A 27826-nucleotide genomic window follows, 5' to 3' on the forward strand; every position below is an offset into this window, starting at 1 on the left:
GTACTGCCAGTCGGCCAATATTATAAACAGAAAAAAAAAAAAACTTAAAAAAAAAATGTAAATAAAATCACGTAAGAAGACAGGCACACGCAGGCACGCATTGTCACACACACACACACACACATACAGACACACACGCATGGAGGCCGGTGCAGTGCGGCCCGCCAAATTGGCGGCGCAAAACAAACTAAAATTTCATTTAGCAAAGGCCGTGCAAGCGTCGCATAATTAACACTCACACACATATGCAGACGCACACGCACACGCTCGGCTCACACGTATAGTGTGCACAGTGTACGTGTGCACGCTTCCAGGCCAGAGCGCGATAGCAAGCGGCGGCATGTGCGAGTGCGTGCGAGATAGCAAGCCTTTGTGCTGCTCGCATTACCCCTACAATTGGAACGGCTGCTTGGCGCGGTGCAGGCGTGAGCGTAACAGCTAGCGCAGTGACTGTGCTGCCATCTCGTTTTCGCGCAAAGATGGCGTAGCAAACGAGGCAGCAGAGGCAGCAGCACTCGCAGCATTCAGCCAGCGACACCCTCAGTCGACACTTGGCAAGCAGCGACGAAGCAATTGAAGCTACCCTGAGCGACGGCAAAACAAGAAGAACGTAAAGGCGTGTGTGTTGTTCATTCGACGTGCGTTGGCGTTGACGTCGCAGCTGGCGCTGGCAGCGGCAGCGGTAGCGACAGCGCCGTTGACGTTGACGTGACGCTTTTGCTCGCGTGCAGCGCGCGCTTTGGTTTCAGTTCGTTTTCGTACGTTGTGCACGCCGAACGCAAACGGTCAGCGCCCACACACAACCAGAACAACAAGACACAGGCGACAGACGAAGACGACGACGACGACGACGTCCACGTCCAGTTAAACGCACACACTCACATTCGCATTCGCGTATCACAGCCATCATCTAAGCAAAGCTCTCTGCTGCTCTGGCGTTGTTGTTCTTGTGTGTGTTGTCGCGACTTGTGTTATCCCAAAGAAAAGAACAGTTAAGTTTCCCATACACACGCACGCACGAACTAACTACTTTTCGAACTCGAATCGAATTGGATTGTATTGGATTGGAAACATTTTGAACATCTTCGTGCATTGAGTGCTTATTATATATATATATTTTTTTTTTCTCGTTTTTTTGTCGCCACACATGTCGTGTGTGTGACAGTGTGTGTGCTGGCGCGCGTGCATGTGTGTTTGCTGTCAAATTTTTTTTTGTGTTTGTCGCTTCGAGTGAGTTATGTTAACTGTTAACCGTTAGCCGTTAGCTGAACAAGTGCAATAAACCGTAAACAGAACAAAACTTTTTACCGACGGCAAAATGCAAGCGACCAAATTGCGAACCCCCTTTGCCATACAGGAGATCCTCGGCCTGGGCGTCGGTGTCGGTGTCGGCGTCGGTGCCTACCAGCAGCAGCAACAACAACAACAACAGCAGCAACAACAACAGCAGCAGCAGCAGCAACACCAACAGCAACAATCATCGCAGGCAGCTGCCGCTGCCACGCCCAGCGCCATTGAGGCGCCCCTCTCGCCGGCCGCCACGCCCCCACCAAGGAACGCGAATACGCCGCAACAGTCAGCCGTGAGCAGCGGCCAACCGCTGGAGCAGCCCTCGCGAGATTCGCGCTCCATTTCGCCAGATGTGACGCGTTTATCAGCGGCCGCTGCAGCTGCCGCCGCCGCCGCTGCCGCCCACTGCCAACTGCCCGTATTCAATCCGGCGAATTTCTATGCAGCCGCCGGCTATGCCGCTGCCGCCGATCCAGCCAATGCGGCTGCCGCCCATCACCATCACATGACGACGCTGGCAGCGGCCGCCTATCTGCGCGGCTTCCTGCCGCCCGGCTTCAGCACGCATCACGAATTTCGCGGACACTTTCAGCAGCATTTCGGCGCCCAGTTTGCAGGTAAGTGACTGAACGTGTGAGCGAGAGCGCAACAGTGGCAGTTACAGTTAGTTTAAAGGCCTACACTCGAGCTAATTGAAATGAAAGCACCACAAGAAGAAGAACGAAGAACAAAAAGCTTTTTGTTTTAGGCAAGTGCGAGAGGGACGGGGAGAGGGAGAGGGCACACAACGAAGGCAACCAACTGAACGGGACACTCTCTTGTTGTCTTTAGGCGCAACTAATAAGCTTGAATTCGCCACAGCGAAAAAAAGGGGTTGCCAGACCGCGTTTGTTCGCCTCGCTGGGCAGGCAAAATTAAAACAATAAAACGACAAATTAAACACGAAACGGTGCGGGGAGAGGGCTGGGAGCTGGCTGTTGGCTCAGGTGCTATGCGGTAGGCAGTTAGGGTTAAGGCAGAAGCTTATTAATAACACATCGACAAACAGCCACACACACGCACACACACACACACACACACACGCACACATGTTGAGTGGCTCATCAGGAGAAGTGTGAAATCTTGCACTTCAATCGATAAACGCGCTGCCAATGCATGCGTGTGTGTCTGTTTGTGTGTGTGTGTGTGCAAAGCTAATTAAGTGCATAATTATGCAAGCTCAATTACATTCCAATTGGAATCAAATGCAACTATTGGCAGTTGTTTACCAATAAAGCTTCCCATACGCGTTTTTTCCAAAGAAAAACTTATGCAAAAATGTTATTTGATAAATGTGCATAAAAAAAATGTAATTGAAGCGCCTATTAAAAATTTAGCAGTTTTTGCTAGGCTTACAGTTATTTATTTATTTGTTTCTCATTATGTCTATAGATTGATAGATGGATATTATTATAGGAATAATGTGATTATCGTTGATATTAGATAGAGAGATGGATAGATTAACCAATAGATATAGAATTCATATATGACTATTCATTATTTTTATCACTAGAGAGATAATTGATTTTTCTACAATATATTTTTCAAAAAGCCTTGATTTTGTGTCTAAGACACTTTAGGATCATTATTAATTTTTATTCATCTATTTTTTTTCTAACTTTCTCAATGTCTTGAGATGTAGCAGATTTATAATATATATTAATTTATATATTATGTAATTTAATATATATCTATAGTTTTCTTATTTCTTGTATTTCTTGCTTACGGTAATATATTTTTTATATAATAATTGAAGTAGGAGATAGCTTAAAATAGAAATCTTTTTTATTGGGTAGTACAAATTTAATTAAAAACAATTAAATCCTTTGCCTATACACGATTTTAGGTATTGCATTTTTCTCAAAAACTTTTTAATATATCTTAAAAATACTAGGTAATTGTTATATGAAATATGATTGACTAAAGTTTCAGATATTAAAATATTCGTATTGCTGGCTAATTAAAATTTCTAAATATATTATATACTTAAATAATAAATTTGTTTGTCAATTCAAAGAAAATCAGCTTCGTTAGGCAGTCGATTTTATTAGTATAGAGAATTGTATAAAATATATAAAATATATATATAGATGGAAGTAAAAACATGAATGAAAATTATTTGAAAATTTATAACCTATTTAAGGAACAGCATGATTGCAAATATAAATTGTATTAAGTCCTGAAAATAATAGACTATTTTGTTAGCCAAAAAATGAAATTATGATCGCCATCAAATTATAAGAAATTTGATTATATCTTTGATCCTATAAGACTGTATTATTAGCATATTTCGTAATTATGATTGTTATGAATCATCATTATTCATAATCATTATAGTTAATAGAAAACTGGCTCAGATTAAGACAAACGATTCGTAGCCCTTTTCCCTCATAGCTATCGCTCTCTCTCCCTCTCTGGCTCCCTCTATCCCTTTCTCTAGCTCTACAATTACGTGTTTAGTATCTCTATTATAAGCACTTAGTCTCTCCCTCTCTCGCACCCATTCTCATGGGTTGTTAACTTTAATTTTGGGCTATCTTTGCCGTCATTCTCTATTTCTATCTAATTTGCTATTCAATTTTATGAAGTTCACCTTTTTTTTTTTTTGGGCCATATCATTTGTTAGTTTATTTGCTCACGCCCACACACACACACGCACACTTGTATATATACTTGCACACTCATTTATTTGAATTGCCTTTGACCGCAACTAACTCACACACACACACACATACATACACACACACACAGGCACATTTAATTTGTTAAGTTTTCACACTTTACAACTGTTTTGCTGCCTTCTTCCTCGTTGTTGTTGTTGTTGTTGTTGACCTTTCCTGCTACAGCTATTTGCTCTCGGGTCACATTTTCCGTGTTTGCACAACACAGTTTCGCTCAGTGTAGTTGTGTTGCCAACGCTGCGAGCGAAGCTGAGCTGCAAGAAGCAGGAGACGGAGTGAGAGTGAGAGAGAAAAAAAAAGGCAAAAGTCTTGTCCTATTTCTATGGCTGGCACAATGGGCAGCAGCAGCAGCAGCAGGAGTAGGAGCAGCAGCAGGAGCGGGAGCAGGAGCAGCCGCTAGTTGTGTACAAAATAAATTGAGTCGAGTGGCAAGCCGCAGCAGCAGCAGCAGCAGGCCGCATCTAAAGGCAGCCAAAGGAGCTGTGCCTTTGGCATATCCTTTAACTGTAAAATTGCCACTTTCCACTTTCTACTTTCCACTTTCCACTGACTGCTGGCTGCTCGCTGCTCGCTGCTGTCTGTCACGTTGTTATCCTTAATTTGAGTGGCCATTGAGCAGGACGCAGCTCGATGCCAGCGGCACAATGTGGAGCATACTTTGCAGGAGCAGCAGCAGCAGGAGTAGCAGCAGCAGCAGGAGTAGCAGGAGCAGCAGCAGCTGTTGTCGTTTTTCTTCTACTTCTGCTTATTTTAATAAATATTTACTTGAAAGTCATGCCAGTGCGAGACCCCTACACAACTATAGCCATATCTATGTATATCCTGCATCTCTCTCTCTCTCTCTCTCTCTCTCTCTCTCTCTCTCTGCGTTGCCTGCGTGTGTCCTTTGCTGCGTCAATGTTGTTCTTTTCTGCTTTCCTTCACACTTGCGCCTGGGCACCTTGGCCTCTTCACCTGAGGATCGCTGTCAGCAGCTGCTGCTGCTGCTCCTGCTCCCGCTCCCGCTCCTGCTGCTGTTTATGTAATGGCCGCAACTATTTTTCACACATTTGTGCTTGGCCAAGACGACAAACAGCTTGAGAAAAAGGTACACAAAAATAAAAAAAAGGGCAATAGGCAATGGCTAACTGGCTAACACACTCGACTCGTTGTCGTTGTCGTTGTCATTGTTGTTGTAGTTGTTGTTGTTGCTGTTGTTGCTGCTGTTGCTGCTCTTTGTTTTGCCTGAGTCTGTTTTTTTTTTTCAGGCTTAAATTGTAAGTGGATTTGGCTTAATGGCCCATAATTGCGCCCTAATTGGTTCTGTAATTGGGCTTTTTTCCCGATCGCAAATGTAGTGTATATAAATGTAGATGTATATATACTTATATTTATGTATGTATGTGTATATAAATGTATATATATGGCATACAATTAGAGGCGTCAGACTTGTGCTCTGGCCTTTCTAATCGAATTCTGATTTTGAGAACTTTGTTCAATTAGTAGAATAAATGAGTTATCCATCCATTGATCGGCCTAGCTATAGAAATCTCTATATATAGATCTACATATGATTCTCTACATCTATTCCGATTGAGATCTATTTAACCATTTACCTATCAATCTATATACATATCTATAAGTCCATACTTATCCTATCTTATGCCATATACCTATCCCTCTATCAGCTATCTATCTATTCATTTATCTAGTTACCTTTCGCCTTTCCATCAAAATATATAAATTTCTAACATTAATTTCCTCTATCTATCTATATCTATCTGTCGTTCCTTCTCTCTATTTATAAATCTGACTATTTAATATCCATTTATATGTCAGGTATGTATATCCTTACTACTTCCATTTATATACCTCCTATCTTCTATCTCTCTATCCACATATCTATCGATCTTTCTATGAATCTATCTATTTATCAACCAATTATACAGCTTATATTTATCGCTTCTGCATCTTAGAAATTTTCTATCCAATTATATATCTCTTATCATCACTATTTTTAATATTTTGTCTATCTACCCATAAATATATGTATCTCTCTATATGTCTTTACTTGAGCAGTTTTTAGGCTATGTATCATATCATGCTCTATATATATTGCTAAAAATATATTCTTCTCCATATTAATTCTACAATCCCCAACTTTTTGCATAATCTCCATTAGCTTAATTAGTAAAAACGAAAATCTTGTTGTACTTGTAAAATATCTTGTTCTCAATCTCCTTATCTTTGCCTTCTGCTATGCTCTTCAGGTTTCTTACCTTTTCCTTCTCCCTTTTTTTTTTTGTTTTTTGTTGTCCTTTTGCAATTATGTTTTAGCATCTGCCACGCGTGTTCACAAAAAAAAAAAGAACACAAAAGTGAACCGCACAAAAAATTAATCGCACCAATTTCGCAAAAAAGAAAAGAAAATTGGGAAAAACTGAAAGGAAAACCTAAAAAATCTGAAATGAAAATGTTGCGATAAGCATCGGGTGGCAAAAGGGCGGAGATATTTGTGATATTATCGTCCAGCCGCACTTCCGAAATACACAGAGAGAGAGAGAGAGAGAGAGAGAGAGAGAGAGAGAGCGAGAGAGTAGAGTATATTAGAAACTAGTGCGCATTTCCTGCCAGCTTGGACAAAGGTAATTCGATAGTTTTTCGCACATTTGTTGGGAAAATTGGTATAGAAAATTGCTATATCAAGTGTTAATTATGTGACAATGAGTTGCCCAAAGTAGAGGGAGAGAGCGAGAGCCAGAGCGACAGAGAAAGAGCGATCGAGGTTAAGAGGCAACATTTGGTATTTTGATAATAATTTGTTTTTAATTGGAAAACTGCAAGTTCAGTTTTCATGAAAAACCGGACCAAAGCAAACAACCGAAACGTAAACAAACTCGGGGCGAAAAAAAAATTGAGAGGATGAGGCGAGAGAAAAATAAAACGAAACGAAACGAAGCGAAGAGAATTTCCCCGAAACCGGGGAACTCAACTCAACTGCTGCATAAACAGTTGCAGTTGCCTCGACTGTGGCAATTGGAATTGAAATTGGAATTGGGCATCGGCCGGAGCAGAGGCCGGAGGCCAGAGCCCAGAGCCCGAAACAAATTGATGACAACAAGTGGCAAGCGTCCTCGAGTGCGACTACGTTTCAGACTTTTACCCAACAATTGCCTGCCTCGGTGCCTCGCTGCCTCGCTGCATGATCAGCCAAAGGTTGCAGCCACTTCAGCTGCAGATTCGTCGTCGTCATTTATTTCTAGGAAGCACTCAGTGCCCAGTGCTGCTCGCTGCTGAGCGTGTAAACAGCTCTCGCTGGCTGACAACTCGTTGGCCTAGGCCAGGCTCGACTCGGCTTGGCTTGGCTCTCTCTAAGTGGCTTTGTTCCCAAGCCTAAGCCTAAGCCTAAGCCTCGACGGCCCAGACTCGATGAAAGCCTCGAGATGATTTCTGCATGATTTGCATTTAAAAGCCTTGTAGCAAACAGTCTCAGAGGCCCGAACCCAGAGATCCAGCTCCAGCTCCAGCTCCAGCTCGACGAGTGCCTGGCTTTTTGGGAAAGTGCCCAAAGTTGCGTCCAAGCTGCGCTTTGGCATTGCCTCGCGTCGCCAATGGGCGCCACTTGATGCAACAGCGAAGACCTGGCGGAAACGAGTTTTCGCCACATTTTGCAACACTGCGAAAAATGAGGGCAATTAATGCAGTCGAAGCGCAAATAGAAGAAGACTCTGAACAAGTTACACTCGCCTCAAGAGCTGAATCAATATGAAGGCAAACGAAAAACTAAGCTAAAAAGCAACAGAAATGAATCATTCGAGTGAACCAAATGGGAGTATGAATATAGACTCATAGGCAAGGTAATAGATAAAAATGAATTAGAATATTGGAAATTAGCTGAAAAGCAACAAATATGAATCATTCGAGTGAATCAAAGGAATAAAAATCTAGGAAATCTAGACTCATAGGCAAGATGACTCATAGATGAAAATGAATTCGAATATATTCGAATGATAATCAAATGAACCAAAGCGAAACGAAAGTTAGCTGAAAAGCAACAAATATGAATCATTCGAGTGAATCAAATGTGAATATGAGTAGAACACTGTAAGGAATATAGAAGAACTCTAGGCACGGCATAAGCAAGGGGAGAGATGTCAACTTTGAATCATTAAAGTGAATCGAATATGAATATGAAACTGAAATGAATACAGACTCATAGACAAGATGATAGATAGATGAAAGTGTTAAAAATGATGTGAATGCGTGAATATATTCAAATGATAAATGAATCGAAAGTAGCGACAGATTCGACAAGTAAAGTGGGAAGGAAATTGAGAGCCTCGATAGATGGGAATGTGCAATGAATTGAATGGTTTTCGATCAGAAAGCAAAAAAAGTGCTGGACAACTTTACAGAAAAGATTCTTTAAGACAATTACATGAGTTTCTTAATACTTTCCCATGAAATGTTCGTAAGAATGTAAAAAGAGTTATATGATAGATATTAGGCGAAAGTTCCTTCTGTAGGGAATCAAACTATCTAAAAGCGGACTTTACACACCTGAATGCCCACCAAGAGCAAACATTTATATATTTGCATATATGTATGTATATAATAGTATAAATATTACATATGTACATGTATACATTAACTAATCACTATTGACTTATACACCTATTGTTCGGGATAACTGTAGAAATCTCTATATATAGATCTATCATTCTTTGTACCTTTCAATGTCGCCTATTCCAATTGCGATCTATTTATTCATTTATCTATCGATCTATATGCATATCTATGAGTCCACACTTATCCTATCTTATCCTATAACCTATCCATCTATCATCTATCTATCTATTCATTTTTCTAGTTACCTTTCGCCTTTCTATCCACATTTCCATATTACTAACATTCATTTCCTCTATCTATTTATATCTATCTGTCGTTCTTTCTCTCTATGTATACATCTAACTATTTAGTGTGTGATAAATATATGTATATTAAAGTAGTATGAAATCTAGTGACAGATGAAATTTCGTACAGCTAGCAGCACGATTTCTATAAGCCTGAGAGATGAATTGAAAACCTTTCTCGAAAAGAATTAAAATAAATTCTCATCGAAAGTTAACTGACATTTTCGCAGTTTTCCTCTCTGCATTAAATTGCATCTATTCTAAGTTTGCATTTCAATTGTTCCTAGTTTATATCTAGGGTAGCACTATTACCATTACCAAGCGTAATGACACCTATTTTCAATATGGAGTAAAAGTCGTCTGGAAAATAACTTTTGAGCCTTGAGCACGCATTAATCACGCATTAACCACGCATCTACCGCAAGTTCTTATTTTCGCAATTACCACGACTAATACGGCGTATGATAATCGAGTCTTGTGCTTCGAGTGGCCGGCTTGGCTCCGGGTGAGGGTGAGGGTTAGGGTGAGGGTGAGGGCGAGGCAGGGGACTCGCAAGGATTTGCAGCGTGTTGCGTGCGCAAATTGAATATTAAACATGTTAATCTATTTTTGGGAACTTTATTTCATTTGTGCCGACGAGTGACGAGAGCAGCGTGATGCAGAGCAACGAGTCGAGTCGTGTCGAGTCAAGTCGAGTCGTGTCGAGGTCGAGTCCTGGGCAAAGGCGTGGCGTTGCCTTTTAAAAAACCGTTTGACTTTTTATTAATTTCCCTGTTGACAGCAATTTGCAACGCTACACGAATTTGTTACCACCAAACACACAGTGCCAAAAAATGGGCGGGGCGGGGCGAGGGGGCGTTTTTTGGGTCGGAGTATGTAACTGTTAACTGGGCCTTGGCTCTGAATGTAATGCGAAACGAAACGGCCGAAAAACTTCCGCATGTGTTGATGGGTTAATAAATATTTGAACACACACACACACACACACACACATACAGTCACAGCTGACACATTAAACTGTATGTGTGTGTGTGTGTGTGTTTGTGTATTTTTATATTTACCGCTATTTCCGTGCCAGCATTTGCAGTGTTGTAAAACGTTGCGCGCCCCCAAAGTGGACAAAGACCACAAAAGGGTTGTTGCCTCGCCCTCTTCCTCTCACTCCCTCCCTCTCACTCTCTCTCTATCTCTCTCTATTGCAAGTTAGTTGCCCCGTTTGTATGGGAATCACGTTTGTTGTTGTTGTTGTTGTGTTGCCAACGTATCGCCATAGGGGGCATGGGCAAGCAGTTTTATGGCCAAATGAATTTTACACAAGCAACAAATACAGACAATTTTTGGCCTGGTTTGTGATTCCTGGCTCTGAGTGCTAAAAGCCGAAGAAAATGGCCCGTACGTTGTACGTTTAATAGCCGCACATTTATTGATACAAATAGATTACGTGGCAGCTCATTTGCCATGCATTTCAATGCTGGGCACAGTAATGTTATCGTTTATCGATTTATCGACCCATAGCTTGTGTTCCACATCATTGTGTTAGTGATATCGTTATGGAAGTAATCGCTATGTGGATCAAGTTTAAAGCTGATCAACTGCAGAAAGAAAAGAAAAGTAATTAATCGATCAACTTATCGATAACTGATTATTTAGTCTGTCTGTATATAAACATGCCAGAACCATAAAAGCTTCTTTGCATATATTGATTAATCGATTCCTTTATTTGCCAAACCTATCGATACAAATAGAATCGATAAACGATAACTTCCAAATCTTCAGATTTCACATTGTTTGCACAAGCTTCACGGCGTCTTTTCAACACTGCCACGCCCACTTCACACTCAGCCCCACAACAACAACAACAACAACAAGACAACTTAAAGCAAAATAAAGTCTAATTATAATAAAGGTAAACAAAAAATAAGAAAATAAAAGGGAAATTGGAAAATGAGAAAATTGTTTTTCCTTTTTGCCGCTCGCTAAGCACCTGACGCGACAACAGCCATCTCGCTCTCCCCTCCCTCTCCCTCTCCCACTCTCTCTCGCTCTTGCTGTCTCTTTCTCGCCCGCTTCCTCAAGTGCCCGAGTGCAAATAAATAATTGAATAGGCAAAAGAATGCAAAAGTAAAGCAAAATTTTGCAGCAACAACAACGAGCAAAAGGCAGCCGCAGATTAGGCAGCGCGAGCAGAGCCCAGAGCGACGACTGGGGGGCGGGGGCGGGGTTGGGTTGCGCTGAGGCGGTGCGCATTGAAGAGGCAGAAAAGCTCACTAACTACCCAATTATTTCATTTAAGCTTCACTGCCTCGCAGTCGACGTCGCAGTCGCTGTCGCCGTCGCCGTCGCAGTCGCAGTTGGCGTTCAAAATGAGCGGCGCAAAGCAAATCGCAAAATGGTTGAAGAAATGCGAGCAAAACGAAAGCGCACAAAAAACTCGAATACAATGCAAAAAACAATAGCAACAACAACAGCAACAACAACAACAACAACTAGCTGCCAAGCCTGGTCAAGTGGTTGAGCGCGCGGGGCTCAAGGGGTGGCGCTGGGGTGGGGTGGTGGGCTAGGGGCTGTTTGTTAGCTGTAAGCAAATTTAAGCACAGCAGCAAAATCAATGGCAAGCAAAAATCTTTGTGCTGGCAACAGCCAAACAACAACAACAACAACAACGACAACGACAATGGCAAAAAGTGAAATTGGAAAATAAGCGTAACACAAAACCCCAGGAAAAGTGTAGCTCGCGGCCCCATAAAGACGAACCAACAGCAGCAGCAGCAGCAGCAACAGCAAACAGTTGTCTGATTGTTGCCATTTATATTGTTGTTGTTGCTGTTGTTGCTGTTGCTGTTGTTGTTGTTGCTGTTGTTGTTATTGTTAGCTGAGTGGCAACAACAATGGGGTTTGGCAAATGCCAGGCGAATGATATTTTATATCGAAGCGAGTGCTTTGTATAGTTGCAAAAGGGATGCTCCAGCGGCAGTCTGGCAACGCCGCAACCGTCTTTGAACAGCATCTGCCTATTCATACGTAGCTAAACAATACAGATTTGCTTCTTAGTGACTATGATTAACTAGATTCGCATTCTTTGTCCTCTTTTTCTGCCCCAATCGTCGAGTGTTTGAGTGAAGGTGTGTGTGTGTGTGCTTTAATGAGGCTGTGTGGCAACACTACTTTGCAGCAATTGTCCTGAATTCCCTACGGGGAAATGCAAACAATTGTTGCCTAGGCAAATTAGTGATTGGATAAGATGAAAGACAAAGGGGGAAAGAGAGAGAGAGAGAGAGAGAGAGAGCGAGAGAGAGAGAGAGATGGACGTAAATTGTATGCAAATGTGGCAACTCGGGCAAAGCAAACTATTAATACGAACTATGAACTTGCTCAACGTCTTTTGTCTAGACATTATACCACTCAACGCTTCAAACTGGAACAGCCTAAAGGCTATACGGCAACCCTAGACATATATTTACTTGATTCCTAAGTTTTATAGGAGACTAGACAAATAATATATATACCTGAAGGTCTATCAAATACTCTGATGCCCTCCTTCCGGCCAATAGGTTCAAGTTCAGCTAGTTTGGCAACCCTGGACAGTCTTACCAAAGCTTATTTCTTACTTAGAATGAATACTAAATAGCATCAGGCCATATAACATTGTTGAGAAGGCACATTTTGCAACATATGGCAGCCCTGTAGAAACGAAAACATAAGAGAAAACTGCAAAACTAACCGGGAAATAGGAATGAAGTACCCTTTTACCAGAGGAGAATCAGCTCCAAGCAACAATATCATTTCAGTCTAAAGTTAATTCCTAAAAAGCGTAGAAGATGCCATCATTAGCTATGAAAGACATTCCTGTATAATCAGAGAATTAAGTACATAGGAGAGAATGCAAAACTAACCGGGAAATTGAAAAAGCCTTAACTTTACTCTTACTAGAAGGAATTCACTTCCAGGGAAAGCCTTAACTTTTCTTTTACTAGAAGAAAGTCAGTTCCTAGCAACACTTTCATTTCAATCTAAACTTCCTGAAATGCTGAAAATGTCAAATGAAACAAGTATGGCAACCCTGCCGGGGCGCTGCTAAAAATAAAACAAAAACCGTCTAGCTGCCAACTATCTTAAAATAATCCCCCATTTAAATTTAGCCCTTACAAATGGCCAGCAGCAAAAAGTTCTCTCTGTGTTACATATTTTTTTCCTTTTTTCTTTCTTTCTTTCTGCTGCCTCTTCTTCCTGTCAGTTTCCCCCAAAAAGTTGCCAAAAAAGCAAATTTCATTTCACCCAACTCTGTCTCTCGCCCCGTCTCACTCACTCTCTCTCTCTCTCTCAGTCTTACGGCGTTTGCCCGCCATCTTGGAAAAAACAACGGGAATATCAGCCCACCGCCCACCGCCCACCGCCTACCGCCTGCCGCTTTTTCGTATTTATTACAAGCGAAAAAAAACACACACACACACACACACACACAGATACGCAGCGCGCAAATTGAGTTAACGAGCTAACAGCAGGGGGGGAGCGGCCATCCCCCTGCCCCAGCTCGCCGGCCCGAAAATTGTCTCCGGCCAACCCCAAAAACAGAGCACCACCCAACCACACAGCCGCCAGCCACCCACTCGTACGCACCACGCAAGCAACCCCCAAGCAGCAAACAACTAAAAAACTTAACCACCCACCGCCAGACGCACAGACTGACTACATATACAAACCCCATACCCCCAACAACCCCCGACCCCCCACAGCCGTTGCCGTTGCCGTTGCCGTTGCCTTTGCCCACTTTGTCGTTGTTGCCACTTTGCTTCTTCAACTTATTTACGTCTCCATTACAAATAATTGCGCGTCATATTGGCTCAGCTATGCTTGAGAAAGAACATCCCCCCGCCTGCCGCTGCCCCTACCCCTAGCTAAGAAATACGCCAAGTTGGAACTGGAGCTGGTGCTGCTACAAATGTGGCCCCATTTTTCGCCTAGACAGCAGCTTGGCAACGCCCACGCACCCACGCACCCACACACACACACACGCGCGCGCACACACACACAGAGCCACCCTCCAGCCCGTCAACCCCTAGCACTACCCCTACTAAGTGTAAGTAGTAAATACGCTCGAGTATTATTAACGTAAATGCAAAATTGCCAATTTCGAGTGTATTTCCTGTCAACAGAAATTTCCTTCTACCACTTTGCAGCACCGTTCGCCGCCCTACCCCCCTCCCGCCAGCCCCAAGCCAGACCCAGCCACCCCCGTCAAGGTAGTCAGCGATATAAAATTAAAAGCAAAAATATCCACGCTGAGCATTGCCAAGTGAAAATCGCGCTTTTATTTTATTTTCTTGCCGCGGCTCTGACTCTACCGCCCGTCGACTCTACCTTGGTCTAGTTTACGTTTTTCTTTCATTCCGTTTCTTTTTTTTTTTGTATTTTGTGGCACCCGCGCGGCCCATTTGTTAAATCGCGTTGTCTACGCAACACTCTTACCCAGCCACGCCCCCCCTCCCGCTCTCCCACGCGAGCGCCAAGCAGCGCCTTCCTGGTCGTGGCTTTTATTAATATGTCTGGCAATTTCAATTTGACTTTATTGGTAATTTTACATTTCGTCGTCGTCGTCGTCGTCTCTAAACGAGTCACAACTAGGCGCAGCCTTGTGGCACATTGCCAGCTAAGCTAAGCTGCCGTCTGAAGTGCTTATACAATGGGGTGTACTGGGGCCTCTCCTTCCCACTGACTGACGAATGCGAGTAGCAAGGCCAATAACAAAATAACAAGCGAAATGTGCTGGCTTAGCTAGCTACTCTTAAATGTAATTGAGTGGTGAGCGATAGATTCTATGCATTGAGTGTGGAGCGAACAAAATTGGCAATATCGATAATTATCGATAGACAGATGGACTGAATGGAAAGAGTCTTTGAGTGTGAATTAGCAAGAAATGAGCAATAGAACTGGTATATGTGATATACGTATATAAAACATAGTCAAGCTGTCGATAAGTATCGATAGACGGGTTAGGAATGAGGCTGAGCATAGCATTGTGTCTATTGTGTGTGTGTCCATGAGTGTATTGAGATTGTTATCGTAATGTATAGAAAATGTAAGTTTGATTAATCGATAACTATCGATAGCAGGCTTTTATTGTAGTGAGCGATACCTCTAATTCAAAATTAACCATTCCTATTACAGCAGTAAATAAAAGACTTAACGGCATTCTGTTATTCGAAATATATCGATAATAAGCTAGATATAAATAGCTATCGATATTTAGGTGTAAAATATATCAATAGAAAATTTACTAGAATATAACGCTCAGTAATGAATGTAAACCATATTTACTGATTTTTGAACTTGCATATATATATATGTATCGGTCGTAAAACACATCTATCAACTACATATATGCTTGCCACTTAAGAAAGCAATTATCGATACTAAACAAGAGTAAATAGTTTCCTAAGAATGCCACACATACAGCCCCCACCCCAACACTCCACTCCGGCGCCCCCCCCCTTACCACAAACAAATTGGCAAATTATCCCATTATAGACGCCCATGGGTCAGGCAGTTAATGTGAATTCATAAAGTAGGTAGAAAGATATCGATAACCGAGCAGAACAAAGCCAGCGACGGCAACAGGAAAATTGCTTAATTGAACATTTAATTAACGCACAAAGGAGCCACTGAAGTGGCCAAAACTGGACAGGACGAACTGGCAGGAATGCACAAAGAGAGAGAGAGAGATAGAGGGAGAGAGAGGGAGGGAGGGAGGTAGGCAGGAGACGGTCTGTCTGCAGCTAGGTATAGATTACAATGGTTGAGCGAAAAAGATGCGAACTTCAATATCAAATTAATTTAGGCGGAAAATGAAAATGGAAATGAAAATGAAGTGAAAGGCAAGCCAGCAAATGCACAGAGAGAGAGGGAGAGGGAGAGAGACATTGCGAGTGGGTGAGGGGGGGCAACAGCCGCAAGGGGACACCGCAAAAAAATATCGCATGACAGAAAATCAAGCAACTCATGGCGCCGATTCATTGAGCAAACGGCAGACCGAACAACAGCAGCAGCAGCAGCAGCAGCAAATTGAATTAGTCGCCCAGAGGGAGAGAGAGAGAGAGACAGAGACAGCTGCAGAGTGTGCGAGTGCGAGCGGGAGGCAGCTAGCGGACGGGACAGGTCGCGAACAAGACTCAACAAGGCGAACAGCAGCCGACATCGATAGCTGACCAAAGTGGCTAACCGTGCCAAGCAAAGCGGACCCTCCTCAGCTAGGCTGGTCTCGTCACACACACACACACACACATGCAGACAGTCATAGACACACACACACATGCACAGCTTTCATGCGATGCTCAACAAGTGGGCGGAGGCATTATTATTGCTCAGCTATTTATAAGTAAATGTGTGTGTGTTTGTGTGTGTGTGTGTGTGTGTGTGTGTGCGGGGCCAACAACAACAACAACTGGACATTGGGCAGCTGTCGTTTAGCTAATTGTTAATTGATGTGTGTCTAATTGTGCCCGCCAAAGTAGCCAGGCAATAAAAAACAATCACAGCCGCATGACAACAACAACAACAACAACAACAACAACAACAACAACAAGCAACAACAACAAGCAACAACAACAACATTGACTACAACTGAGCAAAGTTCTCGCCGCTTCGAGGCTCCCCTTGAGCGCTAGACAAACAGTTTTTTTTTTTTGCCTCATTTTTTAAAGCCTTGTGTAGCTTATTATAATATTTTTATTATTATTATTTAATTTATATTTATTTTTATTATTTATTTCATAATATTTAGTAGCTTATTATAATATTTTTAGCAGAAATTATTAGTTAAGCTTAATGGAAAGTAGATACATATGTACATATGTATATCTATATGTTGCTCTGCACTGAACTACTTGAGCCCAATGAAACTTTGTTTACAATTTAGATTTCCATATACATATATACTGCAACTGTGTAGGAATATTATAATATATAGCAGCTATTGAGTAGGATCTATCATGGTATAATATTATCATAACATCATGTAGTATCATAATATCATATAGTAGTTACTTTGCAGTGAAAGCAACTTTGGGGCTATGTGCTAGTGATATGAACTATAAACTCAACCGTATCCTTGCATCTATGATAAAACGTATACTTTGTCTAGATTTAGCTTGAAGTAACATCTTTATAATCCTTTGAAACCAAACAACATAGCTAATAGTTTAGCTAGATTATGAATCTATCAGAATTATAGATGAATAGTCTCTGGTCTCTAGTCTCTCGTCTCTAGTCTCTAGTCTCTAGTCTCTAGTCTCTAGTCTCTAGTCTCTCGTCTCTCGTCTCTCGTCTCTCGTCTCTAGTCTCTAGTCTCTAGTCTCTAGTCTCTCGTCTCTCGTCTCTCGTCTCTCGTCTCTCGTCTCTCGTCTCTCGTCTCTCGTCTCTCGTCTCTCGTCTCTCGTCTCTAGTCTCTAGTCTCTAGTCTCTAGTCTCTAGTCTCTAGTCTCTAGTCTCTAGTCTCTAGTCTCTAGTTTCTAGTCTCTAGTCTCTAGTCTCTAGTCTTTAGTCTCTAGTCTCTAGTCTCTAGTCTCTAGTCTCTAGTTTCTAGTTTCTAGTCTCTAGTCTCTAGTCTCTAGTCTTTAGTCTCTAGTCTCTAGTCTCTAGTCTCTAGTCTCTAGTCTCTAGTCTCTAGTCTCTAGTCTCTAGTCTCTAGTCTTTAGTCTCTAGTCTCTCGTCTCTCGTCTCTCGTCTCTCGTCTCTCGTCTCTCGTCTCTCGTCTCTCGTCTCTCGTCTCTCGTCTCTAGTCTCTAGTCTCTAGTCTCTAGTCTCTAGTCTCTAGTCTCTAGTTTCTAGTCTCTAGTCTCTAGTCTCTAGTCTTTAGTCTCTAGTCTCTAGTCTCTAGTCTCTAGTCTCTAGTCTCTAGTCTCTAGTCTCTAGTCTCTAGTCTCTAGTCTCTAGTCTCTAGTCTCTAGTCTCTAGTCTCTAGTCTCTAGTCTCTAGTCTCTAGTCTCTAGTCTCTAGTCTCTAGTCTCTAGTCTCTAGTCTCTAGTCTCTAGTCTCTAGTCCTAGTCTCTAGTCTCTAGTCTATAAACCCCTAGCTAACAATCAATATATATTATAATAAGTGGTAACTTAAGAACTGTTAGATATTATTGGAATCAATTCCAAAGTTTAGCTGAGATAAGTCGACTCGATTCGAGTGGCCCGGAAACTAATTTCGCTGATGGTGTAAAGTGAGAGCAACATTGCCAGTGAGAATGTTCGTGTGTGTGTTATCACAATAGAACGCCCCGTGCGACACGCCTAAGCCGATTCCCGTTTAATTTGAGACCTAAAACGAAAGAAAGACGAAAAAAGGGCTAAACCACTTAACACCCTAACACCCTAATTGTCAAAACAAAGCGCACACGAAACACAACACACACACTGAGAGAGAGAGAGAGAGGGAGAGAGGGAGAGAAACCATCTTGATGATTCGCTAGACCCGATTGCAGTTGCGCCCTTAACGTTTCCCTTGAGCACCATGAAAAGCCAAAAAACAAAACTGGCTAAAGAAAATATTTTGTGGCAACATTTTCTAAGAAGCCCAGCCAGAGAAAGAGAGGGAGAGAGAGAGGGAGGGAGAGGCAAAGGGACACGAGAACGTGCGCTTAACCCTTCGCTGACATTTGAATAAATCCTGGCAACTTGTCAAAATCTGCGCGCCTTTGAATGAGAGGCAAGCGAGCATGGAACAATTTTCCAGCTGTCGCATATCGTGTGCAAAAAATCTAGCTGCCAAGGAATAGTCTACAGATACACACACACACACACGCACACATAGTTTCTCTTTCATTTTTTTTCTATTGAAGCCAGGATGCTCGTATGACATGCTCTATTGTCAAGCATTTAAAGGAAATGGGATTGGGATTGGCATTGGGATTGGGATTGGCGTGTTTATTGTGGCTTGTGAATTGCGATTGTGTGATTAAACATGTGTTCGGAATGTCTGCGTCAGCTGTTGCTGCATGCAATGCATCTTACATATTGCTAACACTCTGCTCTTCTTCTTCTTTGTCTTCTTCTTGCAGAACAAGCGGCCGCACGTGGTCAGGAGTATGCCAACAGCTTGGCCAATGCCAGCGGCGATGAGCAGTCGCCAAGTAAATCGAATGCGGCGGCTCTCGCTGCCGTCGAGCTGTCCGCGGGTCCGGCCAATGGCAATGGCAGCGGTAGCAGCAGCAGCAACAGCAACAACAACAACAACAGCAGCAGCAGCAGCAGCAACAACAACAACGGCAATGCTGCCAGCGCTAGCTCCGCTTCGAGCGCCACATCCTCCTCCTCCACATCGAATGCGCTGCAGCAGCAGCAGCAGCAACAGCAGCAGCAGCAGCAGCCGCCGCATCATCATGCCGCTTTGGCCGCCCATCAGCATGCGGCAGCTGCAGCAGCAGCGGCACATCATCATGCCGCTGCCGCAGCGGCCGCTCATCATGCGCATCACGCTCATGCGGCGCATCATGTGCACGCCCACGCCCACGTTCATGGGCATGGCCATGGCCATGGGCATGTGCATCACGGGCATGAGGCGGCCTTCCTGGGCGCGGCAGCTGGCGCGGCGGCCAATCCGAATGGCCTGCTCGCCGGCCATGGCGGCGGCGATGTGCTCGTCGGCCCCGGCGGCAGCGGGCCCGGTGGCAAGAAGAAGAACAAGCGACGACACGGACGCACCATATTCACCAGCAGCCAGCTGGAGGAGCTGGAGAAGGCCTTCAAGGAGGCCCACTATCCGGATGTCAGTGCACGGGAGCTGCTGTCCATGAAAACGGGACTGGCCGAGGATCGCATACAGGTGAGAGAGAGCTGAGCAGGTAGCATGTGACATGTAGCATGTGGCACGTAGCACGTTGCAGCTGCAGTGCGGCACGTGGCACGTGTGATTGGCGCCAATGGCGTTCGATTTGATGGGCGCTCGTAAAATTCTGGTTTCTGTTCTGTTATTCATTTTACGGCCGGGAGACGCGGCTGGGAGCAATCCGAGGCAGCTGCTGCTTCGATTTGTTGCCAGTGCTGCAGCAGTGGAACGAGAGAGACAAAGGGAGAGGGCGGTAGCGGGGCACATAATGAGGCACACTGATTACATAATTACGAGTGCACACACACTCGCGCGAACAATTCGAAATGAAGTAAGAAAACGTGGCCATCGGCACCCGTCGACACTCCAAACGCATCAAAAGTATTCGCAAATTGGAAAAATGCGACAGCGATCGAGCGAAGTGCGAACGCACAGAGAGCCCCCACAACTTCGGGCTCCTTGCAACACTTTCACTTTGCAACACTTGCGATGGATGAGCTTGCAGCGCGAGTAATTGCGGCTCGGCAGCCTCTTCAAAAGGGTTGCTTGAAAAGCCGTTAAGAATATTGTACATATGCACATACATATATGGGGAGAGAGGAGGAGGGAGAGAGAGAGAGAGACAGACCCACTCAAGATTGTCCATATCCATATACAAAAGTACTCAAGGCACACTCTGCCCAGAAGAGTTTCACTCTCAAATTTATATAGCATTACGAATCTGCAGAGAAATTCGTATAGACTTTGATTCCAGATTGCAGATTCTACAAAGATAGTCTGTATACACATCAGAGATAAGCTCTATGCAGATGCACATCTTAATTCCCCTTTGCAGTCCCTTTTGAAGTAAATTACTAGATAATTTTTCAGCTATAAATAAATACATGAATGAAAGGGAAAGAAAAGAATTCAAAAAATAATCAGGAATACAAAAATAATATAATAATAATACAGATCTCTTTATTAGTCTAAAGTCTAATCTGAAGTTGCATGCCATCTCCCTCTCTCTCGCGCTCTTTCTGCCTCGTCCACACACATTTTGGGCCACTTGATAAGCCGCAAGATGGCGCCAAGCGAGGGGAATTCGTTAGGTTAGAGAGGAGGGGGGTAATGGCAGCTGTTGCTGTTGCGGCTGCTTGTGAGGCCCACTTAAGGGGCGAGGCAAACTTGGAGGCTGGGTTGGGCGACCAGGGCAATGATAAAAGAAGTGACAGAGTCTGTGGTAGGGAGACGGCTGCTGGCAGGGGGAGGAGCAGAGGCAGGAGAAGCAAAAGGAGGAGGCATGCAGCACTCAGCAGCATCAAATGAAAGCCCAACAAGTCAGTAACCAAATGGCTGACGTTCACTTTTTCGCCTGTAGAGTGAGTGCATTGCTTTGTATGTGTGTGTGTGTATGTGTGCGTGTGTTTGTATGCGCAAATCAAATTAACAAGCACAATTGGCTTAAAAAATAATACGTAATACGCGCGCAAGTAACATGAAGCACACACACACACATGCACGCTCACTCACACACACACACACACACGCACGCACTTCAATTAAGTGCAAATATGGCGCAGTCTGCGCACAGCTTGAAAAAAAAAGCGTTCGGGAATGGCAACGGGAGATTGTTGAGTGACTGCCGCTGCAAGCACAATGTGTGCGAGCGCGGAGAGGGAGGGAGGGAGGGAGAGAGAGAGAGAGAGAGAGAGTGAGGCGAAAGATAGGAAGAGCGAGAGAGAGGGGATTTTTGGGTCTTTGGCACTCGGCGGCGAGGCAATCATTAGCAACAGCACGACGACACGACGACAAGAGCCAAGGATACGACGAATGCGAAATGCGACTGACGATGAGTGCAATTTTGAAGGGGCTGCCGTGAAGGCGAGGCGGAGGGGCGGCGCAGCTCACAATGTCGACAATGGCAGCCATGCAAATACATGCAGACAACTGCAGCAGCAACAACAACAAATCGAAGCCACCATTAAAAGTTCGCTTCGCTTTCGCGGCGTTCGTTCTCGTTCTTGTTCTCGTTCTCGTTGTGGATTGTTTTTGTTTTTTTGCCTGCCGTTTTTAATTGCATTCCATTTTGTATGTGCGTTCCGCTGCCACTCTCACTATGCGTGTGTGCATTTTCGCCCCTGTTCTTGTTGTTGCTGTTGTTTTTTTTTTCTCTGCCTTTCTGTGTCGCTGTCAGCTTATTTTTGCACATAGCTGTAAAGAAGCAAGAAGCATGGCCGAGCGAACCATATTTTCTCGCTCGCTCGCTCGCATGCAATCTGTCGCCTCTCGCATTGCTCTCTCGCGCTCAGCCTCTCTCTGTCTGGCTGTTGTTCGGCAATGGCCTTCTGGCCTTTGCCTGTGTGTAACGGGAATTAACGAAATTTGCGCGCTGTCAAAAGTGAACGAAACTGACAGGCGACAATAGTGTCGAGAATGTTTTTAGCTAACTGCCGCTAATGAGCTTTGCAGTGACGATTAGCCACTTTGTCGGGTGCAACGCTCTGTTCGGCTGCGCCTCGCTCGTCGCCTGGTGTCTACGAGTGTGCACGAAATGGATGGCACGACAAGGATGGCAGATGCATGACACCACATCATTGTTACACACACACACACACATGCACACATACTCTGCAATTGGCTCTCAGGCTCAGTGACTCAGTTCCGTTCGACTGCTCCATTTGTGCCGTTGCTGGCTGGCAGGCTGACTGGCTGGCTCATTGTTTCATTTTGCTAATTTCAACACGCTCTCGTCCACAGTTTTAAGTACACTTTAGCAGAAGCGTATGAAAAACATTAAACACAAAAAAATAAAAACAATGCAAACAAATTGCAAATGCATTAAAGCCGCAAATTGCATTCAGCCATGCACTCAACCGCCTGTTGCAATTGCCCAGCTGAGGCACAATGAGGCAACTCTCCAAACAAATCGCTCAAGCACCAACAATTTCGCCTACTCTAATACACACACACACACACAGACAGAGGCGCGCACTCCTTGATTAAGAAAAGAGCTGTTCAAGCAGTCAGTTATCGATATGTTGTGATCGATAAGAGAGCAGAGCTCGCTCTCCCATTTTCTCTTATTTGCCTTGACTTTCCCTTCATTTGGCTGCTGCTGCTGGCTTTTCCTTGATTATGCTGTCGGCCCTTTCTAATCAAAAGTGTTACAAATGTTTTGCATTTCATTATAATTTTTGTATATTTCTTCTCTTTTTTCTCTTGCTGTAAATTTTTTTTTTGCATAATTTGCAGTGCTCAGCCGCGTTTGCACATTAATTATACACTTTACACCGTCCGTCCCGTAATTTTTGCATTTTCGCTGCGTTTTTAATGAGCTGTTAATACACACCCTCTCGCACACACATACATACACTGGGCGAAATAGTGTGTGCCACAAATGATTATGCATAATTATGTAATTAACATTTAAACAAAGCAGGTTATGGCTGTGAAACAAAAGCATTACACAAATTGCTATTTGCATTCCCTCACTTCTTCCCCCCCTCTCTTTTGGCGTGCGCTGCCTCAAAAGGGCAGCACGACTAATAGATACTGCGTAACTGCTTTTAATATGTATGTGAAATATGTATGTTTATATGTCTGTAGACAAGTTGCGAAATATATGTAGGTTATAATTGAACAAAAAGTGTGTGAAGCTCTCTTTCAGTATGCTTGTCAATTACAGGGTATTACAAAGAGTTTAACCATTTAGTATATAGAAGAGCTAGAGCTACCATCTTATCTGCTTTTCCCATCATTTCCTTTGCCTCTGCCCAGCTGCATTTCAAGCTACCCCAGCTGTGCCCTTTACAGGGTATCCTGTGGCAGGGCATAACTAACAGATGATTAAATCAAATGCTTGCCGCACTTGTTAGCATTTGTCGCAATCCCAAACGCATTATATCATTACCAATCGACCCGCTCAGCACCCCGCCCTCTGCCCACCTTTTTTCACAGTTTTCTGCTTCCTCTTCCTCTCTCTCTCTCTTTTTTTTTGTGATACATTGTGGCAGCACAAAAACAAGTTGCACGAACTAGGCGCATTTTAAAAAGACATTTATCAACGCATTAGCCACACTGATTGAGTTCAACCCCGCCCACTGAGGGCGGCGGCGGGCGGTGGGGGTGGTTGTTTAAGTGTTGTCAACTCAAGCAGATTTAATTTGCCATGTTTGCCGCTGCTGGCCGAACTCTCAAGTGCAGCCGGCAAACACGGCTAAACAACTGTAAATGCAAATGTTGACATCACACCAGCAACAACAACAACAACAACAATTGTAGCAATTGAAGTAGGAATACCCTCGCTTTTGGCTAGAGACAGCGAGCCGCGTGGCAGGCGGATTTAATGCGACCGCCGTCGACTTCTATTTTTATGGTCCACAGAGAATTGCAGCAGGACACAGACAGCAAGAGAGATAGAGAGAGGGGGGGGAGAGCGGGTAGAGGAGGGGGAGCAGAGAGAGTCTGCTAGAGTTAGAGCGTTGCTATCTACCCTGGGAAAGCTTGAACATTTCACAACAGAAGATTAAGTTGTCCCAAGGGACACACGCACACACACACACAGCAAACACACACACACACACACACACACCCGCCCACTTTACAAGTTGTCTGTGAAAATTGAAAATTGACCGTTTAACAGCAGCAAAGCAAAACGAAAGCAAAGCTGCTTGCAACATTTCGTGGCACTAATAAGTACTTCAGCAGGAGCAGGAGTAGCAGCAGCAGCAGCAGCAGCAGGAGCAGGAGCAGCGCGTGTTGGCTGCAGGGGCGTGGCAGCTAGGGCTGAGCGAGCTGCTGCGTGACAAGTGGCAGCGGCTCAGGCTCTGGATGGAGGCCTCAAACAAACAACAAAATAGACACTGCCACGCCCACCCAGCAGCAGCAGCAGCCCACGACAGCTAATAGATGTTGTTATTGTCATTGCTGTTGTTTAATTTAATTAGTTTTGGCTGCTCTGCTGCACTTTGAGTTGTAGTTGAGTGTCTCATATATATATGTACATATACATATATATATATAAGTATATATGTATATAGCTTTGCATACATACATCAGCTTTTGTGAGAGCGGCTTAGCTTCTGCTATTTATGCTTAATTATCGCATTTGCGCTAATGAAATTTTCGCTATTTGTTTAGCTGAGAATTGGGATAATCCCAGCTGGGGCAAGGATTAGCTGAGGTTCGCATTGATTGAAGGACAGACAGACTGACTGACTGATTGATAGAGTTAGCCAACTGATTGACTGATGAAGCAGATTCATCTAATGATTGTTATTGAAATGCCATTGATTGACTAATTGACTGATTGACTGACTGTGATTGATGAACTACCAGGAAAATTGATTGATGGACTCTGATTGATGTACTACAAGATTGCTTAAGTGAATTTAGTTGATTCATTGCCAGACTGATTGACTGTGATTGATGAACTACCAGGAAAATTGATTGATGGACTCTGATTGATGTACTACCAGAGTAATTGATTGATGGACTCTGATTGATGTACTACAAGATTGCTTAAGTGACTTTAATTGATTCACTGATAGACTGATTGACTGTGATTGACTGTGATTGAAATGCCATCTGGTTAGCTGATTGAATAACTTATTGAGTTATGATTTAAGCTGAGAATCGATGTTTATTACTGATTAATGAATAGATTGATTGACTGGCTGAAAGACTATCTCTTTAAAGTACACACTGATTGATTGATTGTGATTGATCAACTACCTGATTGACTGACTGTGATTGATGGGTTGCTAGATTAATGAGTTGACTATTCTTAATTGTTAAACGACTTAAAAGTTTGATTGATTGAGTGATTGACTGTGATTGAACTGCTTTGTGGTTGACTGAACTGATTGATTGACAATCTGCATTGAGCAGTAAATTGTATGTATGATTGACAGTGATTGATTTACGCACTGATTGATGCATGATTGACCAATCGGCTGGCTGATTGACTAATTGGCTGGCTAGTTTGTCAATGGACAGACTGATTAGCTGACTGAGAGTCTTTATCAGAAAAATAAAGTAATTTAACGATTTATGGCTTTCTTGACTAATGATTGACTGATTGATGGATCAATCTAGAATGCACTCTCAGCCGTGCCTCTTTACCTAACTTCTACCCAAATCAATCCAATAAATCTCATATGCCTCAAGCAAAAGTCTTGCCTCTCTCTTACACCCACTGGAGAATCACTTTGCTAATAAAGTCTCTTCTCTCTCTCTCCCTCTCTCTGTGATTATTGCAGGTGTGGTACCAGAACCGTCGAGCCAAGTGGCGCAAGACCGAAAAGTGCTGGGGCCACAGCACCAAGATGGCCGAGTATGGGCTGTACGGGGCGATGGTGCGGCACTCGCTGCCGCTGCCGGAGACAATCATCAAGTCGGCCAAGGAGGACGAGTCGGTGGCGCCCTGGCTGCTGGGCATGCACAAGAAGTCGCTGGAGGCCGCCGAGCTGCTGAAGAGCGACGAGAGCGACAGGGAGACGCCCACCTCGGACGATACGAACACCTCCTACTCGGCGGGCAGCACCCACAACTCGCCCATCTCCAGCTTCTCGATATCGCGTCTGCTGTTCGATGCGCCGCCGCCGCCGTCAGCGGGCGGCAACAAGCAGTCGAAGCACGCCCATGCCCATGCCCATGCGGCCGCTGCCCATGCGCACGCCCATGCCCACGCGCACGCCCACATCGCAGCGGCGAACGCGGCTGCAGCGGCCGCCGCCGCGGCCCACCAGCACCACGGCGATGCGGCAGCCGCTGCCGCCGCCGCAGCGGCAATGCACGCGGGCATGCACCATCACCATCATCACCATGGCCAGGCGGCGGCCGCAGCAGCCACTGGGCAGCAGCACCACCCATACAACCAGCAGCAGCATCTGCATCACCTGCAGCAGCTACAGCAGCAGCAGCAGCAGCAGCAACAACAGCAGCAGCAACAGCAGCAACAGCAACAGCAGCAGCAGCAGCAGCTGGCCGAGCAGCAGCAGCAGCAGCAGCAGGCGGCGGTGGTGCAGCATGCGATGCATATGCACCACCATGGCACCGCTGGCTATGCTGAGGCAGCGGTGGCTGCGGCTGCTGCCGCTGCGGCCGTCGCTGCTGCCGCGAATGCACGCAACGCGGCGGCCGCTGCTGCTGTCGCCGCCGTTGCTGTGGCCGAGTCGGAGCCGGACGAGGAGATCGACGAGGACGAGGATATGGAGAAGGACTGCGATGCGGATGTCGATGCGGATGTCGATGCGGAGGCCGACAACGTTGCGGATATCGATGGGGATGCGGACGCCGATGGCGAAATCGACATCTGCGACGACGAGGACGAGGCGCAAACGCTGGCGCATCAGCAGCTGCTGCTCAAGGTCAAGCAGGAGCACCTGAACGGCGGCGGTGCGATGGGCGGGGCAGGCGGCACGGAGGGCGGCAGCAGATGAAATATGTACATCGATGTCTTATTCTAAAGAGAGAAACAGAGAGGGAGAGGGAGAGCGAGAGATATTTATTGAGCAGCAGCAGGAGCAGGAGGGGGTGGAGGAGTGGCAGCAGTAGCAGGAGCAGACGGCAATGTTAATTTTCTAAGCATAAATCTAATTAATTTAATCTAATTAATATGTATATCGATATATTTAACTCGATAACAAATTTTTTTCATATACCTAAGAAACGCAACAACTAAAAAAAAAAAAATTAACAACAAAAAAAGACAACATAATAAAAAAAAATTGCATTCATCTAACAAATACACATACAAATATTATTAATAAATTTAATTTTTTTTTTTTGACATCATGTAAATATTAAATTATTCAAAAAAAAAAAAAAAGAATAAAAAAAAATGCAAAAAAAAGTAAATTTAAGCAAAAGTTACACAAAAACAGAAAAAACAAAAACAAAAACAAAAAAAAAATATGCTAAATGTGATTTAATTTAGTTTTCGAATCGATTGCAAGTGCACCAGACGCAGGCGTGGCAAGGGCGGAAGTGGAAGAACAAATCAAGGCTTTTTATTGTTTAAGCAAAAACGAAAAGAAATATAACGAAATCTTTTTTTTTTTTTTTTTTTGCATAAGATTAGTATTAAAATAAATAATATTATTATTATTCTTTTTTTTTTTGTAATTATTAAA

The 27826-nt window shown here is 44.0% G+C and overlaps 1 protein-coding gene across 1 annotated transcript; it reads left to right on the forward strand.

The window, feature by feature from the left end:
* Positions 1-530: 530 nt before the first annotated feature.
* On the forward strand, positions 531-27200 carry Vsx1 (Visual system homeobox 1). The gene is made up of 3 exons (XM_089263826.1): positions 531-1907; positions 18943-19706; positions 25952-27200. The coding sequence occupies exons 1-3, from the start codon at positions 1319-1321 to the stop codon at positions 27131-27133; spliced, it is 2535 nt and encodes an 844-aa protein (XP_089119952.1). The 5' UTR covers positions 531-1318; the 3' UTR covers positions 27134-27200.
* Positions 27201-27826: the final 626 nt, after the last annotated feature.

The sequence above is a fragment of the Drosophila navojoa genome, chromosome X (assembly GCF_054131105.1).
Source record: "Drosophila navojoa isolate 15081-1374.11 chromosome X, UAZ_NAV_1.0, whole genome shotgun sequence".
Lineage (NCBI taxonomy): Eukaryota > Metazoa > Arthropoda > Insecta > Diptera > Drosophilidae > Drosophila > Drosophila navojoa.